The sequence below is a fragment of the Budorcas taxicolor genome, chromosome 10, assembly GCF_023091745.1.
Source record: "Budorcas taxicolor isolate Tak-1 chromosome 10, Takin1.1, whole genome shotgun sequence".
NCBI lineage: Eukaryota > Metazoa > Chordata > Mammalia > Artiodactyla > Bovidae > Budorcas > Budorcas taxicolor.
Genome location: NC_068919.1, coordinates 42,074,316 through 42,092,596, shown reverse-complemented (window position 1 = coordinate 42,092,596; position 18,281 = coordinate 42,074,316). Strand labels below are relative to the sequence as shown.

Below are 18,281 nucleotides of genomic sequence, written 5' to 3'. Positions count from 1 at the left end.
CAAAGCTGTCATTTCTACAGTCTCTTCTGGGTTTGTTCTTAAAACTGATGCTGGTCTGTCTGCTGTTTCTTTCCTCTGCCTTTGTCCTAGTGTTGCACACCCAGGTCGTAGGAATAAAACTATGACATTTATTTACTTAACAGACACTTAGCACTTAATTTGTAGCATTCACTGTTTTAAGTGCTTTCCAAATACTAGCAGACTCTCAGAGGTAGGTGCCACTATTCACTTAACCCTAGGGAAACTGCACGCAGGGATTAAGTAACTGGCCCAGGCTTGCATAGCCCATAAGTGAAGAATCCATCTCTGGAGCCTAAACGCTTTACCACATCATTGTTCTGGCTGAAATATTAACAAGAGCTAACATTTCCTAAGACCCAGGCATGTGCCTCCATGTCCCTATGGGAGGGGGCGGTCAGCCCCCCTCTGCAGACAGCGGCAGAGCTTCACCCTGGCAGTCTCCCCCAGCTACCATTTTGCCTCCAGAGTCAGGGATAGCTGGGCTCCCACAGGATGATTTTTTTTTAATTTATTAATATCCATTCGTTCTCCAGGGAGAGGCTATTAGATTTCAAGGAAAGAAGTTGAAAATCCTTTTTCATTAATTAGTAGAGAACACATCCCAGCAATTGCCACCCCTTCCTCTCCCACTTTTCCAGAGGTGTTCATGATCACCTCCCTTCCAACACTCAGGGCAGACCAGTGTCTGGAGGCGACCTGCCAGGCTTTACTGCTGGGGAAAGCATCAGCAATTAAAGGACCTGGTTCCAGAGTGATGGCTCTTTTTATTGGTGGTATTCCAGTAGTCCAGAGGTCTAACCCCCCTCGCCCCCACTTTCTAACCTGCCTTCCCCTTTCTTTCCCCCTGCTTTTTAATTGGAACTACTGGTTCCAGGCAGTGAGAATGAAAATAAATGAGCTGTGAATGAATTGGATCTGCTCCCTCCCACCCTCACGCCCTGAAACTGCGATTTAATAACAAACATTCAGCCACTATGTGATGTGCTTATCTCCCCTTAAAGGAACAGACCTATGGGGGAGACTTGGAAGCATAGCAAAACATCTGGGTGGTAAACTCAATCTCCAGTTGAAGTGGTCTTGGGATGAAAATATAGCCCTTAGGATAAGTTTGCTTCCTCTTCTAACAGGGCTTGTCTTAGCTGGATTTGTGCTTCTTACACAGGGCTGTAGAGAAACGCTTGGAAAATCGTTATCCCTGGAGATGTTAAAATAAGTTATTCCTTACCTTGTCACCACTCACCCTAAGAGTTTGCATGAAATCACTTACATTGCTGTACCTGATGCCATTGGTTAGGCTGTCTGAAGGGTGCTTCTTTGGATGACTCTAGTCATAGCCCCCAAGGCAGGTCTCAGATGAGTGTCCCTGATCTTCCTACACTCTGCTAAATTTAGGAGGCATTGGCACCAGCAGCTTTTACCCTCCTGGAAGCACCTGGGCTTCCCACTGAGCCTGTTCTCTTGATCACAAGTCATTGTGCAGGAGGACCTTGCTGACTAGCAGAGTGGTACATACCCAGGGGGCAGAAGTTTCCCTTTCCCCTGCCCCCAGCTCACAGGGAATTCATTCAGTGAGAATTCGAGGGCAGGTAGACAAAAGAAGTAGTGAAGTTGTACCTATTTATATGGTATAAACAACATTTATAACAGTAAAGGAAATGAAATTGTTTCCCACATCACCTCAACTAAATATATATTTATTGTCTCTGTTTCCTTCCAGTCTTTGTCTAATTGTATGAATTTTTTTTTTTCCAGTGGCCTCGTGTTGATGGCATTTTTGTTGTGGTCTTTCATTTAACATTTCATCAGATGTATTTCATGCTCCAACATGGTTTTTATAATGACTATATTATGATGTGTTATTATATTTTATGCCCCACTGTTTTTAAATTGTTTTCAATACTTTACTTTTACCATCAGAAATCATATGGGATCAGAATGCATGAACATTTTCATGGCTTTTGATACATAAAGTCATTTCCTTTACTAAAAAGTAATATCCATTTGTATTGTTTCCAATAACATTAATAGGTCTGTTTTATTTTCTTTCCCAAACAGGCCTATTTTAAATCATAACCCGTTGGTAATAGGAATCATATCTTAAATACTTGGCTAATTTAGTGGGACCAAAATGATTGCTTGGTTTTAATTTATGTATCTCTGAATGCTACTGAAATGAACCTTTCCCCATATTTAATTGGGTTGCCTCTTATGTGAATTGTCTGTATTCTTTGCATATCTGCTGGAGACTTGGCATTTTTCTTACAAATTTTCATAAATAACCAGTACCTCCCAAGGGAAATCAAATTAATTCTTTAAGTTTAAACATGGTAATGAAAAGAGACTGCAAATATAAATTAAACATGTACTACATAAACACATGTAGTGAGAAGAAAAATAATATCAAATTTTGTTTGCTTATTTAGTGCCAGGCACAGTTCTAGGCATTTTTACCCAGCTCTGTGAAATATATACTACTTTATTCCCATTTTATAGATGGAGAAACTGAGGCAAAAGAGATTAAGAAATTTGCTCAAGCTCAAACCCAGTAGGTAAGCCTGGGTTCAGAGCCAGGTGGCAGTCTGATTCCCACCCTCAATAGTCAGATGTGAGAATCGGGGAGGAGGGGTGGCAGGGAAGCGGGAATCAGATGACGCACCCAGTTGCATAGATTCATGAGATTTTGGAAATAGTACACTGAAGCCTCTTGCTCCTCTGAACTAATTAATTGTTCACTATTTTTAATGAGTTGAGAAGTGAGAAAATGGAAGAAATACATTTTTCTATAGCAAGACACACATCGTGTTGTGTTAGGAATTGTTGCTGAGCATTTTTTGAAGGGGTGTGTTTGCATTTTTCCAACTATTGTCCCGGCAGCGGCTTGTCCAGTGGTACCTATTCTGCCATGTCTCATTTCATTTCTGCTGTTAAAAAAATCATCCCCTGCATGTGATTCGATAGGTTTTATTTTGACTGATGGTTCTTAGATCACAGCAACCTACTGTATTTTTTTCAGGTGGACTGAATGGATTTCGTTTTAGGGTGTTTCCAACTTACATGCTGAATGATGAATTTTCACCATTTTGGGTGCTGCAATAATATGAGCATTTGCTCTGTTGGTTGAGGAAATAAATGTGGAGGGATAGACAGGCAGGATGCTTTTATTAGGAGGCATAAAAATGTATACTTTACAAATAAAAACAATTGAACTCTACCTAGAAACAACAGTGTAAGAAAAATCTATGGAGGTCTATTTCCTCCATTGCTCCCTCCCCAACCCCCAACACATCATCCATTCGTCAGATTTGCGGTGTGGAAATGTGGGCCAATAGAATTGTAATCACAATCAAGTAAAAATCACATTGTGCCACAGTCCCTATACTTATCACCCGTTTTAGTGACTTTGAGTTGTAATCTGTGAGTTGTAGTGAGCTTTTATATTTTGAGTTATAGCCTTTGAATGTCTCTCTATGGCAAGGATAACTTATCTCAGCACTGTCAGTTTGGGGTTTCAGGTTAGTGTGGCGAATCTTGGTGAGCTCTTTGCAGTATCTTTCTGAATGAAATATGGAGCTGTGAAATCCTGGTAGATGGTTATCCTTCAATTAAGAAGAGAGGAACAAAATAGATGCGCCTAGGTTAGCTGTAGGAACTTCAACTCATATCAACTTGAACAAGTTACTAAAAGAAATCAACGTTTAACCGAAGAATTTTAGATTGTGCACTGTCTGCCATGAGGGATCCAAGCTCTGGAGATGAGAGTTAATTAGGTTTGTTTCCCTGTTGAGTTCATTTCAAGAATCTAAGAAAAAAGTTCCCCTTGCGCAATTCAGCCACCAAGGAGAGTGGACTGGTTATTTATGTGTTATCAAAGGCTGTTCAGTCACTAAGTCGTGTCTGACTCTTTGCGACCTCAGGGACTGCAGCACGCCAGGTTCCTCTGTCCTCCACTATGGAGTTTGCTCAGATTCATGTCCATTGAGTTGGTGATGCTATCTAACCATCTCATTCTCTGCTGCACCCTTCTTCTTTTGCCTTCAATCTTTCCTAGCATCAGTCTTTTCCAATGAGTCGACTCTTTGCATCAGTTATCAAAGGTAGCTTCTTCATTCATAAAGCTGGATCTTTGCTGAGACAGCAGGAGGTTTTAAAAGGGGGATACACTTTTCTTAACAGGGTTACCTGACTGCGGTGGTTGTAGAACCTCCTAACAAGAGTAATTAGGAACCTTGCTGATGAGGTCAAAGATCACTGTGTACCTACTCATGACCACTGGTTGGAAGCAGATTTGTGCCATGCTTGGCTCATGGAGCAAGGGCTGAATTTTGGTTCTGATTGGTGCCCTGGGCTGGGTGCTTTTGTGCAATATACAAACTACACCTGTATGCTGTGACTTGGAAAAGACTCAGTAGAACACAGCATGATAAGGGGCAAAATGATCCAGTGCAGATCAGTTTCACTGTTTTTAATGTAGTAATTCACTGATAATGTACATTTTAACTTGAGCTTTCTAGCCTACTTGTTTGGGGCTGCACCTCTGTCTCCTCATTGTGCCACAAACACACCTGTCTCATTCTTGTCTCATGGGTCAGCAAACAGTCTCTGCTCCTATCTTTCCACTTGGCTGTCTCCAGATTACCCCTCAAGTCTCAGTCAGATCTTGCTTCTTTCAGGAAGTCTACCCTGAACTTCCAAGGCTGACGGATGCCCTAATTAGGTACCCATTCTTGAACTCCTCCACAATAGCACTTAATACACTACAGTATTGTTCTTTCTGTTTTCTTGTCTGCATGACTTTGTCAGCATATAAACCTCATGAGAGAAGAACCGTGCTTGTCCTGTTCATGGTTGTTTTCCAAAGATGTAGCATGATACCTCACACTTATTAAACATTTACTGAAGAACAAATTCATAAATGCATGTGTATAAACTCTTCTCAGTTGATGGATTCTGAATATTGGCTTTGGCCTGATTTTATTGGCTGTGCTAGGTTTTGCTATTGAATAAGTGACGTCAGCTCACAGGGCAAATCCTTGGTGAGGTGCTGCAGAAGGCTGTGTGGTATTTCTTAGTCATCTGCTCTCTGCTGGCTCGCTGATTGAGGAGAGCCTGCCTGGATAAATGCTAGAGGGTCCTGAATCATGTGACTTACTCAGATGATGACATCAGAGCCAGAGAGTGATCTGGTCTTGGAAGAGCAGGCTTGGTTCTGAAGCACACTAACCTCCTCCTCTTGCCTCCCCTAGCACTGGAAGACGCAGCGCAGTGAGGAGTATGAAGCAGAAGGTAGGAACTGAGGGTGTGCCGGGCCGGCCTGGGAGGGAAGGGCTGCATTCACAGGGCATTCTCCACAACCCCTTCCCAAGGCCCTTCCCGTCTTCCTATAGCCCTACCTGCTGAAGGCCAGCTAAGAAGCAACCTGAAGTACAGCAGCCACAAAAAAATTCACTCCCAATTGATACCTCATAGTTTTAAGTCATTGGACTTAACATCATGCAAGATATGGCAGCTGAGATGTGGAATTTCACTTATGGGTTAATTACTGTCTTATATAGACTTTCACAGTAATCTATAAACCATCCTAAACGATTTACTGGTTAAATGCATCCCTCGACAAGTTTCCTGGTGATCTCACCAGCAGATGGCACTGTGGTTCAGCTGACAGATCTCTACCCACTTCACAGCTTACCGTGGATTAGCTGTACTTAAGTGTAATTACAAATTCTCTAGGTCTCCAACCTGTAAAGACACAGCAGTAATGGGCTTAATGTCTTTAATAAATATTAAGGGTAGCACTAAATACTCTTCTCAACCTCCAAGTTTCTTGGAGACACACAGTATCATGCCAATAATTAGCTCATGTTAAAGTAATGACAAAATCTCTAATGTGAAAGTAGAAATCTTAACTAGAAGTGGGAACTTTTCATAGAGAATAAATATTTATTTTTAAATAAGTAGGTTGATCTTTGTATCCCCAAATAGAACTTATCCTTAATATGTGCTTAGTCACTCAATTGTGTCTGACTCTTTGTGACCCCATGGAAGCCCACCAGGCTCCTCTGTTCATGAAATTCTCCAGGTTAGAATACTGGAGTGGGCAGCCATTCTCTTCTCCAGGAGATCTTCTTGAGCCAGGGATCAAACCCAGGTCTCCTGCATTGCAGGCAGATTTGTTACCCACTGAGCCACCAGGGAATCAACTATCCTTAATGCACAGATAATAACTTGCAATCATTTATTTTTTTTAAGTGAGGTTGCTTATAATACTCATGTGTAAAGATTTAGAAACAGGCTACTCTTGAGACTTTTATCATTATTTAATGGTATTTACCATGAAATTATTTCCTTCTCAGTAAAACAGTGCTTAGACTAGAAAGAGAGTAGAGATAATAGTCTGGTAGCTATAGTTGAGGTAGGATGTATAAAGCTCTTTAGAATGGCTCTCAACCAGTCTTCTCTTTCAGTCACACCAAAGCCTAAGCCTGTGCACATTTTTCTTTGAAATAAAACAAACCTAGAACCTTGACGTGACTGTACCGGAATATTTCTTATAGGGGTATAACTGCCAGTGAACAAAAGAGTGCCTGTTGGCCTTCATTGCAGCCTAAGAACCAATGGTTCTACTTCATTTGAACTTCTGGATCAAATCAACACTTGGTCTCTTTTTTATAGCATTTATTTTCAAAAAGCATATTTTTCTTTGAGTATAGGTGCTCTCTCTGTGCAGTTCTTTTAGGGACAATATATAATATATGCTTTTATTTTAGGCCAGTTAAGATTTTGGAACCCAGATGATTTGAAAGCCTCACAGAGTGGGTCTTTGGCTCCCCAAGACTGGATAGAAGAGAAACTGCAGGAGGTTTGTGAAGATTTGGGGATCACTCGTGATGGTCACCTAAACCGAAAGAAGCTGGTCTCCATCTGCGAGCAGTATGGTTTGCAGAATGTCGATGGAGAGGTGAGCGTTGCGTTGTATTTTTATTCAGGGATAGTAATCATGATACAAGCTAACCTGGCCACAAGCTGGAGACAGCCACGTTTTGGTTTCCAGCCGCAAGTTACAGAGACTCCATTTTCTTTTTTTCCTGGCAAGTCAGCCATCAAGTTTCTGTCTCTGAGGACCTCATGTTTGTCGTGGGAAAAAAAGAACTGACAATAGCTGATAAATACTGAACCCAAACTGTGTGTGCCTCACTGTGCTAAGCATGTTGCCCCACATCATTATCAGACCCCAGTTCAGGGTAGCCATGATGTCAGTCTGTTTGTAGGTGTGGCATTCACAGAGTCAGAGGTGAGAAAGGTGTGGAGGCAGGACAAGGCAGAGAGTTCAGGAGGGTTGAGTTGCGGGAATACTTCGAAGGCCAGGCTGATGAGTTTAGTCTTTGGAGAGACAATCTCCATATCACCCCAGAGTTCTTTAGCAGATTACATAATACATTGGAAAAACTTACTTACTAAGGCTGGTCTGAACTTCTTTTATGGGGTATATTGGTGTAAAGAGAGCCATAGATTAGGACACCAGCCAGGAGTCATCACAATAATCTGGGTCATGAGGAAATGGAAAAGGGTACGTTGGTGGTTTTAAAAACATACAACAAAAGAGTCTTGAAGAAGCCCCCATGATGCTCTTTCTTGGTAAAATTCTCAACTTCACATTTTCTAAAAAATTAAGAGGGGTGGCAGGACCGGGTGCATGAACAGCCATGAAACAAAAGATTGTAATTAATTCCAAGACACGTCTTTCAAAGAGTTGAAAATAAGGATTGAAGGGAGTTAGAGGTTAGGGCTACAGTAGTACAAGCTTTGGGAAACTTTGATTATAATGGTATTCAAAACCATGTTATCTGCTTGCTCAGAGGATAAGTGGTATTATTTTCCTAAACCAGAATGAGATTTATTCTCAAAAGCTTCCAAGTAGCCTAGCTTGCAGAAAAGTTCTCCCTCCTCCTCCCTTGTGTATGTGACCATTGCACACTCTCTGACTACCTTTTAATGGCTCCACAGTCATTTATTTATCAGTGGTGCCTGTTGAGTCATAAAATTAAATTCGTCCTCCTAAATTATAAACCAGTGCCGTGTACAGAACCTTGGGTTGTTTTTGCCAAGAAATATTGCACAAACTTGGATTATTTATCTAAGAACAAATCTTGGAATAAACTGTAGCTGTTTATGGGGAGTTGCATTTTCTTCTGTGGTGGAGTTTCCAGAATCCAGGAAAAGAAGCAGCACATTTATTCTCCTCTGCTGTGAGGATGAGTGAAGGATTGCTAATTGAATGTAGCTTTTATTTAGTGTTTTTCCTCCCTGCCAAAATCATGAAATACTATAGTGCTTTTGTATTATTAGCTCTAGACCACAGCGGAGCTGAAAGTTCATGATGATCTCACCAACACACAGCTTGGAATCCTAGAGTTTTACAACTGAAAGCAATTTTAGATTTAGTCACCCCACATTTTATAGATAAAGAAAGAGGTCACTGCTGCATGTTGCCATCAGCATGAAGGGAAACTGGATTGACTGTCTTATAGCTGAAGCTAGTGCCCTGCCTTCTGGAAGCCAAGATGGCTGTAGGGCAGTGAAGGCAGACCATCACCCTTGTTGTTTAGTCGCCAAGTCATGCCTGACTCATGCAGCCCCGTGGACTGCAGCCCACCAGGCTCCTCTGTCTGGGGGATTTCCAGGCAAGAATACTGGAGTGGGTTGCCATTTCCTTCTCCAGGGATCAAACCTGGGTCTCCTGCTTGGCAAGAGGATTCTCTACCACTGAGCCACCTGGGAAGTCTAGAGGCCAGATATGACCCAAAGGCCAGGTGACCTACACAATGTTTAAAAATTGAACTATTTGCTATACTTTTTAAAATCGGGAGATTTTTTCTGAAAATCAGAAGATTTGGCTCCATTTTTCTGGTAATGAGAAACGGTTAGCCCCTCTGGACAGGGCATGCACTCAAATGTTCCGTTCACTGCTTTAAAAGGCTTCCAAGTAGCCTTTTAAATGTCTTAAGACCATGCTGCCTCATTCATTTATATCACCTTCCTGGCCCCTCTGGCTATTTCCCAACTTACACATTGGGAAATCAGCCATCTAAAGACCTGGCTGGTGATAGGGAGGAAGAATGTCCTCAGGGTTCTAGGTTCATCTCCTGCATAGGCTGCAGGGTGTGTCCCAGTTGCCCACTGACTTGCATTCTTATCAGGCCAACCCAGTCCGTCCATCCTCTTCCGAATCTACAGTCATTTACTCACCACTTGCCACACCCCCATGTCTAATAACTGGCAGGACTCGCTTACTCCACCACTTGGAATGGATCAGGTGATGGGTGTTTAGGCAGTCGAGAAGCTGTACATTGATTTGGCCAAGGTCACAGGGCTAACGATGGGGAGCAAAGTGTTAAAGGCAAATATGTTGGAATGTTCCAATGTTAAAGGCAAAATATGCTGGTTAACTTAAGTCATCACTGCTGGATTTTACTGTGACTTCTGGCTTGACAGTCCCGAAAGCCTAGTCCTCTAAGAAAGTGTTCTTTTGTTTGATAAAAATGAGACAGAGAGTCTAAGGGAGCTTGGCAACCTCCGAATTTTGCCCCAAATATCTTTCCATCTGTTTCTTCGTGTGATTCTCTATGGGAACTGTCGCTTCTTCCAAAGATTTTCACCCTTTAAAATGGTTTTGTTTTGGAATCCTCTCCAGAGGAAGTGGTAGAAAAACAAGAATAGAGACAGATGTTTCCCATTGGATATGAATTGGGAAAAAAAAGCATTCAAGATAAAAGAAATGCCACAAGGACTTAGCTGAGGGATAAAATCAACAATTAGGAGATGACAGGAATCCTAGCAATAGTCCAGACTTATGAAATAAATATTGAAAATTTGAGGATTTGTTACAAAGAGGCTTTTGTTAGAAGAGACCCAGTTGCAGGCACTAATGGTAAGTTTGTTGCTTATTTGGTTCCTTGCTACTCAGCAAATTAGGCATCATCTTGTTAGAAATGTAGAATTCCCAGCCCCCAGCCCCAGTTTAACTACATCAGAGTCTGCACTTTAACAAGATCCTCAGGTGATTTCTGCTTTGTACATTGGGTCATATCCTATAGAAAAATTTCAGCCCCCCAAATAGGAAGCTGACTGTGAGAATGGAAGGCTTTGCTTTCCCTCCCTATTTTGTGGTGTCTGTGATTCATGTTGCTTTATTCCCTTTTCCATTCCTCTGTGAGTTAGGGAACAAACCGTCTCCCAGGCACGCCTCTAGAAGGGACTCCGTATGATGAGGACCACTTGATTACTGTCAGAGAGGGCAAAGTAGTGAGGCAGAATTTCCTTCTCTTCACATCTCTCGGAACATTTCTATTGCACACATGTGAAATTCTTCCTATCCAGTCCTCATTTTGGCTGTGCAAAAGCATTAAAAGAAATTAAAAGCCCCAAACACCACAGTGTGGTTCCAAGTAATGTTCTAAATTCCAAGGCATGGGTTTCAGACCCAAGCTCTTAAATCATTGCAGTCTGTCCCAGACCCAATTATGCTAGTTTCCAAAATTTCATATAAGCAAAATATCATGTGGAGTCACCATAATCTAATGGCTTAACGAATGTCTGTTTTCTGCTGTTACAACACTGGGAAGCTATATCTTTATATTTTTCAGTAATTCTTTAACTCACAAGATAATGCATAGCAATGTTAAAGATAACCTGTTCTAAGAGTATGAGCAAAAGAGAAAACAGTTAATTTCTAAATTGCATAAAATTATGAAGATGTTGAAAATGAATTTTATTTAGTTTATGGGAGAGGGAAGGACAGATTACTAGAAAGGAAAATATATTTAGTGAAGTGAGAATAAAGGGACATGTCATATTTCTGGAGTCCTGGGATCAAGAGTGGTGCCAATATCTGTTGGCTTTGTTGTTTAATCTCTAAGTCATGTCCAGCTCTTTGTGACTCCATGGGCTGTAGCCTGCCAGGCTCCCCTGTACATTGGATTTCCCAGGCAAGAATAACTGGGATGGGTTGCCATTTCCTTAGACCAAGGGATCAAACCAGTGTCTCCTTCACTGGCAGAGGAATTGTTTACTACTGAGCCACTTGGGACTAGAAGTGTACTTTGAACTTCATGGGTTTTTTGTTTTTTTTTTTTTTTGAGAGAAATAGTTAAGATGTACGGTTACCCTTTTCTAGATGCTTGAAGAAGTCTTCCATAATCTTGATCCTGATGGTATGATGAGTGTAGAAGATTTTTTCTATGGCTTGTTCAAAAATGGAAAACCTCTTACACCATCAGCATCTACCCCATATAGACAATTGAAAAGGCACATCTCCATGCAGGTAAGAAATAAACAGGAAGTGGATTCTTTGGGAGTAAAATTAACATCCATTTGAATAATTTCCAGTGAGTTAATCTGCTGTCTGAAGAAAAATACTGAGGAGAAAGAGAAGCAAAAGAAGAGCAGAAAAGAAAGACTAAACCACTGAGGAAGTTGGGTTTGAGAAATGACCATAAATTATAGTAGGAAGACCACTAATTATGCCCCTTCATGTTAGCTGTGGGCCAGAAGGAACCTGATGTTAAGTAGAGATGCATCTCATCTGTATGCAGGATCTGTCTGCCAGGTCAGCTGTTGATCAGCTTTGCATTCTTGACTGACATGGGAAAGGAAGATCAAAGGGGCCACATGGCTTTTTATCCTAGCAGCATAAATGAGAGAAGCATGCCTCTGCCTCTTGTGGCCAGGACTGACTGCTTTTGGTCTTGACCAATGTCATGTTGCAATGCCTGAGCTTGCTCAAGTCTCTTTCTTCTAGTCTTTTGATGAGAGTGGACGACGGACCACAGCCCCATCTGCAATGATGAGTACCATTGGTTTTCGGGTCTTCTCCTGCCTGGATGATGGGATGGGCTATGCATCAGTGGAGAGAATACTTGACACCTGGCAGGAAGAAGGCATTGAGAACAGCCAGGAGATCCTGAAGGTGTGGCAACTGAAATGGGAGGCAAATGACAAATTGGGAAGGGTTGAAAAATTCTGTTTGTGACTTGATTTGATTTCTCCTTAATGATTCTTCTGTTCACAAGATCTCAGACATAAGAGATAACTTTTGCTACCCCCTTTAACCAGGAGTGTTGCTGACTTCATGTTTTTAACCCCTGAATTATTGACAAGAAATTTCTTAACTGCTCTCTGGTTGGTAGAGTTTTGCCATTGTGTTTATTTACAATGCCAGACAGCATTTTTTAAAAGACGTAAATAATCATGTTTTCCTTAGAGAGACCTTAGTTGAGTATTGTTCCAAAGCTACTGTTAAAGAAATGTAAACATCCAGTTTGTAGATTATAAATTCAGTTCCCCAGATCTGTATAACCTTCACATTTTCTGCTTTCTGAGGATAGAACTTGTGATTATCTTGAACTTGTTCTGATTTCTAGGCCTTGGATTTTAGCCTTGATGGAAATGTCAACTTGACAGAGTTGACACTGGCTCTTGAAAACGAACTTTTGGTCACCAAGAACAGCATTCACCAGGCAGCTCTGGCCAGTTTTAAGGCTGAGATTCGGCATTTGCTGTGAGTTGAGCAGAAAGCTTACCTGCTCTGTCCCCTTTGCTGCTTGTTGAGCAAGTGCTTCAGATGCCTGTGGCGTGTATTCCATTCTGAAGGCAGTGGTGGCTAATCGCCTACCATCTCACTTCTGGGAAAGTGAGGTGGAGCTTAGATCTGCATGTAGGCTTTTGAAAAGGGCTGTGGAATGTGTTTTGGAAGGGCTCTGGTTGTCTTGGTTTTGTTTTTGTAGAGGAGCAAGCCAGAGGAGAGCTTTTTGGGTCTACTTGTTTCCTAGTAACAATCTCCCTTATAACTTTGTTTCTTTCTGATTCTAGGGAGCGAGTTGATCAGATGCTCAGAGAAAAGGAGAAGCTCCGGTCTGATCTGGACAAAGCCGAAAAGCTGAAGTCTCTGATGGCCTCAGAGGTGGACGACCACCACGCAGCCATAGAGCGGCGGAACGAGCACAACCTCAGGTGTGACGGGCGGGGCCAGGGCCCTCCTTTCCCACCACCCTGGCCCGGAACAGTGGGGTTTTGCCTGCCTGCCCACCTGCTTGGCCACACCTGGCTGGGGTGACTTAGGTGTGGCCAAGCCCACAGGCAAGCAGGGCTCACTGGACACTTTCTCAAGGGGCTTCCCATCTCTATGACTCTCTGTTTTTGGTGGCTCTACAGAGGGACCTCTGAGGGACTTGATGGCAGCCTGTCAGTCTTTCCTTCTCACAGGAAACTGGATGAAGAGTACAGGGAGCGAATAGCAGCCTTAAAGAATGAGTTCCGAAAGGAGAGAGAGCAGATCCTGCAGCAGGTGGGCAAGCAGCGTATGGAACTTGAGCAAGAAATCGAAAAGGCAAAAACAGAAGAGAATTACATCCGGGACCGCCTCGCACTCTCTTTAAAGGTAATTATCCTCTTAGTTATGTGGTCTGTGTGCTTTCTGGGAATACCACGTGGAAAACCACAGCTCTGTAAGAAGACAGGTCTGCACAGGGCTCATAAGTCTGGGTCAACACCCGGACATGGTAGAGCCCCCACTGGGATCCAGGTTTCCGGGGTGTCTGGGCTTCTGGTTTGCCAACAGCATATCTTGTTCTTACCTGCTGAAGCTGCACTGAGTCCTCAGAGGTGTTTAATACCTGGTTGATGCTGTCCCCTTCCTCGTCCTTAGCAGATGGCTCTTTTTTTCCTTCCACACTGAGGCCATCCACTTTGTTTCTCTGCTCCCAAATCTACCTTTTCCCTTGCGCATCCTCCTCCTCTTTTCTGTGTCTCAGTAGAGGAAGTGATCCTTCTCTTTATGGAGCTCTGACACCAGGTAATGTGGTACAGTGTCAGCTGGAGCTGAAGGTGGGCGGGACCCTCTCAGGTCTTGGGAGGGGTCTGGACTCAAGACTGCCTGGTTCCAATCTGGATACCACCACTTACATAAGACCTTCATCAGGTTACTCAAGCCTGTTTCCTAATGTACAAAAGAGTCACCATCATAATACCAACCTCATAGCATTGATGTGGAGATTGAGTGAGTTGCTACATATACAGTATATGAAAGTAATAAGAACCTATGGAATAGTTCGTTTTCTTGAGGTTATGAAAGGTTCCTGAAACTCCACAAATCAGAAACTGAGCCAGTTCTCCCTCCCTAACCATCAAACTGCTTCCTCTCCTGAATTTTCACCCTAATCTCCATCACCATCCTGTGCTGTTAAGTCATAGAAGTCACCGTCCTTGGTCATCCTGGATTCTCACTTTCTGAGTCCTGCTGATGCTCTGAAAGGCTTTTCAGATTTATCCCATTTCTCCATTTCCACAGCTTCTGAACAGGTTTGGAATTCACAATTTCTCAACTGACTTATGTGCATCCTTTCTTCCATCTATCCAACCTCCCTCCGCCTGGTCACCAGAGTTATCTTACTGCTGCTGCTGCTGCTAAGTCACTTTAGTCATGTCCGACTCTGTGCGACCCCATAGACAGCAGCCCACCAGGCTCCCCGTCCCTGGGATTCTGCAGGCAAGAACACTGGAGTGGGTTGCCATTTCCTTCTCCAATGCATGCAAGTGAAAAGTGAAAGTGAAGCTGCTCAGTCGTGTCTGACTTTTAGCGACCCCATGGACTGCAGCCCACCAGGCTCCTCCGTCCATGGATTTTCCAGGCGAGAGTACTGGAGTGGGCTGCCATCTTACTGAAGAAACTTTAAAATCATGCTACACCCTTTGTAAAAGTGCAGCGTGGCAGCCTGAAGGGCCCTGAAGAGGGGTTCATGCTCCTACCTTCCTAATCTCAGGTCTTGCCAGCAACCCCCAAGCCCACGCGCGACCTCTGCTGCACCTGCTGTCAGTAATTTCAGTTTCTCAGTGGGCTTTTAGGCTCCTTCACTGCTTTCTCCAACACTGCAGGCCAAAATGCTTATTCATTCCCACTACACTTAACTTTTTTTTCTCACCAGAAGGTAGCATATTTTCTATCACATCTTAGGTAATTGTATCCATATCTGTCTCCCCTGCCATGGCCCCAGTTGTGTGGTCCCTGCTTCCCTGGCGGCTCAGATGGTAAAGCGTCTGCCTGCAATGCGGGAGACCCGGGTTCAATCCCTGGGTCAGGAAGATCCCCTGGAGAAGGAAATGGCAGTCCCCTCCAGCACTCTTGCCTGGAAAATCCCATGGACGGAGGAGCCTGATAGGCTACAGTCCATGGGGTCGCAAAGAGTTGGACACGACTGAGCGACTTCACTCACTTGTGGTCGGCAACAGAAGCTGACTTCTTAGTTTCCAAAGCACCAACACAGGCCCAGTTCGTAGAGATAGCTCCTGATTGTTTTCACCTCTAAATTTAGACATACTTTGAAAGATTAGAATTCTAGAGTTGTCATTTGGCGGGTAGGTAGTTTTCTTTCTTAAACACTTCAAGCACATGCTTTTTCGCTCCATGTTAACTGTATAAGGGTGTGAACAAGAATATATTTAAAACATATTGGCTCTACTTAAATGTTCAATGACAAAGGAATGGATAAAGGTGTGGTACGTATATACAGGGGACTGTTACTCAGCCATTGAAAAGAAGGTAATAGTGCCATCGGCAGCAACATGGACGGACCTAGAGAGCATCATGCTGAGTGAAGTGAGTCAGAGAAGGAAGAATATCCTATGACATCCCATATATGTGGAATCTAAAAAGAAATGATATTCATGCAAATGAACTTACAAAACAGAAACAGACTCACAGACTTTGAGAGTGACCTTATGGGTGCTGGTGGGAAGGATGGGGAGAAAGGATAGATAGGGAGTTTGGGATGGACATGTATCCACTGCTGTATTTAAAATAGATAACCAACAAGGACTTACTGTATACCACATGGAACTCTGCTCAGTGTTGTGTGGCAATCTGGATTAGAGGAGAGCTTGGTGGAGAATGGATACACGTATATGTGCGACTGAATCCCTTTGCTGTTTACCTGAAACTACCACAGCATTGTTTGTTAATTGGCTATACCCTGATACAAAATAAAAAGTTTTCTAAAAAGAAATATATCATCTCTATATTTTGGCAAGATATGCTTTGAAAATACACAGAAAAAACCCACATTTTGTGGACTTAGGTTGACATGTTATTATAATAATTTAAACATAAATTATGAAAAAACTGTATGTGTAGCTTTTATATCTTTAAACCAAAATCAAATTGTAAATTAAATGTAAACCATGTCTATATCATTAAATGAAAAGTGTTGGAGCTATTCTCCTTTTTGTAGTTTTTCTGAGTTCTCTTTTGCTGTCAAATAAACATGGTATTCTGCAACCCGTCTTTCATCTGACATCCTAATGAGAACGCTTTTCATGTCATTAAATTTTCAATTGCAAAGCTGTCAGATAGAAGTACAATGCAAGTCATATATGTAATTTCAAATTTTCAGACAGCCACATTAAAAGGTAAAAGGAAACAGGTGAATTTAATGTTGAATCATTTTAATCTGTAATCTCTAAAACATTATCATTTTGACTTGTAATTAATATAGAAAACCTGTTATTGAGCTTTTTTTTCATTTTTGTCTAAATCCTCAAAGTCTGGTGAGTGTTTCATACTCACAGATCCTTTACCTGGAACTGCTAGTGCCTGCTATTGGGTAGCATGGTTCTGTAGGATCAAGAAAAAAGAAGAGGCACGCTTTGGGGTTATAAGATAATATTGGGTTTTTTTAATATTTACTTTTTCTCCTCTAATGTACTGAAACTTTCTCAATCTAGAGCATTGATTTATGCATGAAATAAAATGGTACAACAGCTTCCTTTTTAATCCACGGAATTTCCCCAAATTTCTTCAGGAAAACAGTCGTCTAGAAAATGAGCTTCTGGAGAATACAGAGAAGTTGGCAGAATATGAGAGTCTGACAAACAAACTTCAGCGAAATTTGGAAAATGTTTTGGCAGAAAAGGTAAATCTGTTTAAATGTGATTTCCTGAAAGGTAACCCCGAAATGTAGTTTACTCAAAAGACCAGAAGCAGTGCCACTAAGAAAATGCCTATTACGGAATTATTTATGTGACTAAAGGAAGTTGTCAACTTTTGCAGGGATTTAAAACTTTGCATGGCACTGAGAAAGGGCCTCTGCTTTAGTTGAACACATCACTCTAGAATGTTCTTTCCATCATCCAGTGGATGGTGTTTCTGTTCAAAAGTCACATTCCTTTCATACTCAAGAGACTGAGTGAACACCAGAAATTGGGGCCTTTGGTATTTTTTAGGTCAAAGAAGGATACTTGGGAAAAATGACAACTTTGCACTTTCCATTTTCTAGTTTGGTGACCTTGATCCCAACAGTGCTGAATTCTTCATGCAAGAAGAAAGGCTGACGCAGATGAGAAATGAATATGAGCAGCAGTGCCGGGTGAGTGACTGTAGAGAACTTAACTTAGTAAGTGGAGAGTGCCTAGATTCAGATCCTGCCTCACCATTTACTAGCCAGGCGACTGGTAAACATAACCTGTGGGTATCTCAATTCCTCATCTACAAGGTGACAAAAATAAATGAACCCACAAAATAGAGTTGTTGTGGAGAGTCAGGAAGTACACGTGAAGCGTGTAGAACAAAGCCTGAGACACAGAAAACACTTAACCTAAGTGCTGGCTATTATATTATTCAGTATCCTGATATATGAGAGAGTCGTGCAAACTGCCGTTGTCTGTTTTATCTGGGTCAGAAATTGCCAGTAATTAGAGGAAAATAAAGTTTTATTCTAAGAGAAGGAAACTGTGGTCATGTTGATATGCTTATTCCAAAACCAGCCTTTCCTGAGTGCCGGCCTACTCTGATATAATTTGCTTTTGTTCTATGGGGTGTTTTTCCTGAATACATTCCTTACTTTATTTACAAAATGCAAATAGAGCAGAAACCACTCAAGTCTTTAAGTAGTAAGTCATTACTACTAGAGGACACAGAAACATCCTAATAAGTAAGAATCTTTGACTTTTTTAGAAAAGTAACTCTTCTAAGCTCAGGAATCTGGGATTTTTATTTTTTTCTTAAACCACAAACACTTGTGTATTTTAACATGGTGAGCATAACTGAGTTCAGCCTGCTTTAGATGAACATAGTACTTGGGCAAAAATGGAGAAAACAATCACCTCCTTATGAGGTTGTTCATAGTCTGCCTTCTCAGGAAATATACATACACGCAGATTTTGAGAAAAGAAATGAAATATTTGTCACTCTTACAAATACATGTTGGCTCTTGTCT

At 41.9% G+C, this 18,281-nt stretch overlaps 1 protein-coding gene across 1 annotated transcript in view; it reads left to right on the top strand.

The window, feature by feature from the left end:
- NIN (ninein) overlaps positions 1–18,281 on the top strand; it is an 89,896-nt gene that overhangs the window by 35,071 nt on the left and 36,544 nt on the right. The window contains exons 5-13 of the mRNA XM_052646842.1: positions 5,265–5,304; positions 6,786–6,976; positions 11,192–11,338; positions 11,816–11,983; positions 12,438–12,574; positions 12,886–13,026; positions 13,279–13,453; positions 16,869–16,979; positions 17,343–17,432. Coding sequence (XP_052502802.1) covers positions 5,265–5,304; positions 6,786–6,976; positions 11,192–11,338; positions 11,816–11,983; positions 12,438–12,574; positions 12,886–13,026; positions 13,279–13,453; positions 16,869–16,979; positions 17,343–17,432 — 1,200 coding nt within the window. The remainder of the gene's footprint in view (positions 1–5,264; positions 5,305–6,785; positions 6,977–11,191; positions 11,339–11,815; positions 11,984–12,437; positions 12,575–12,885; positions 13,027–13,278; positions 13,454–16,868; positions 16,980–17,342; positions 17,433–18,281) is intronic.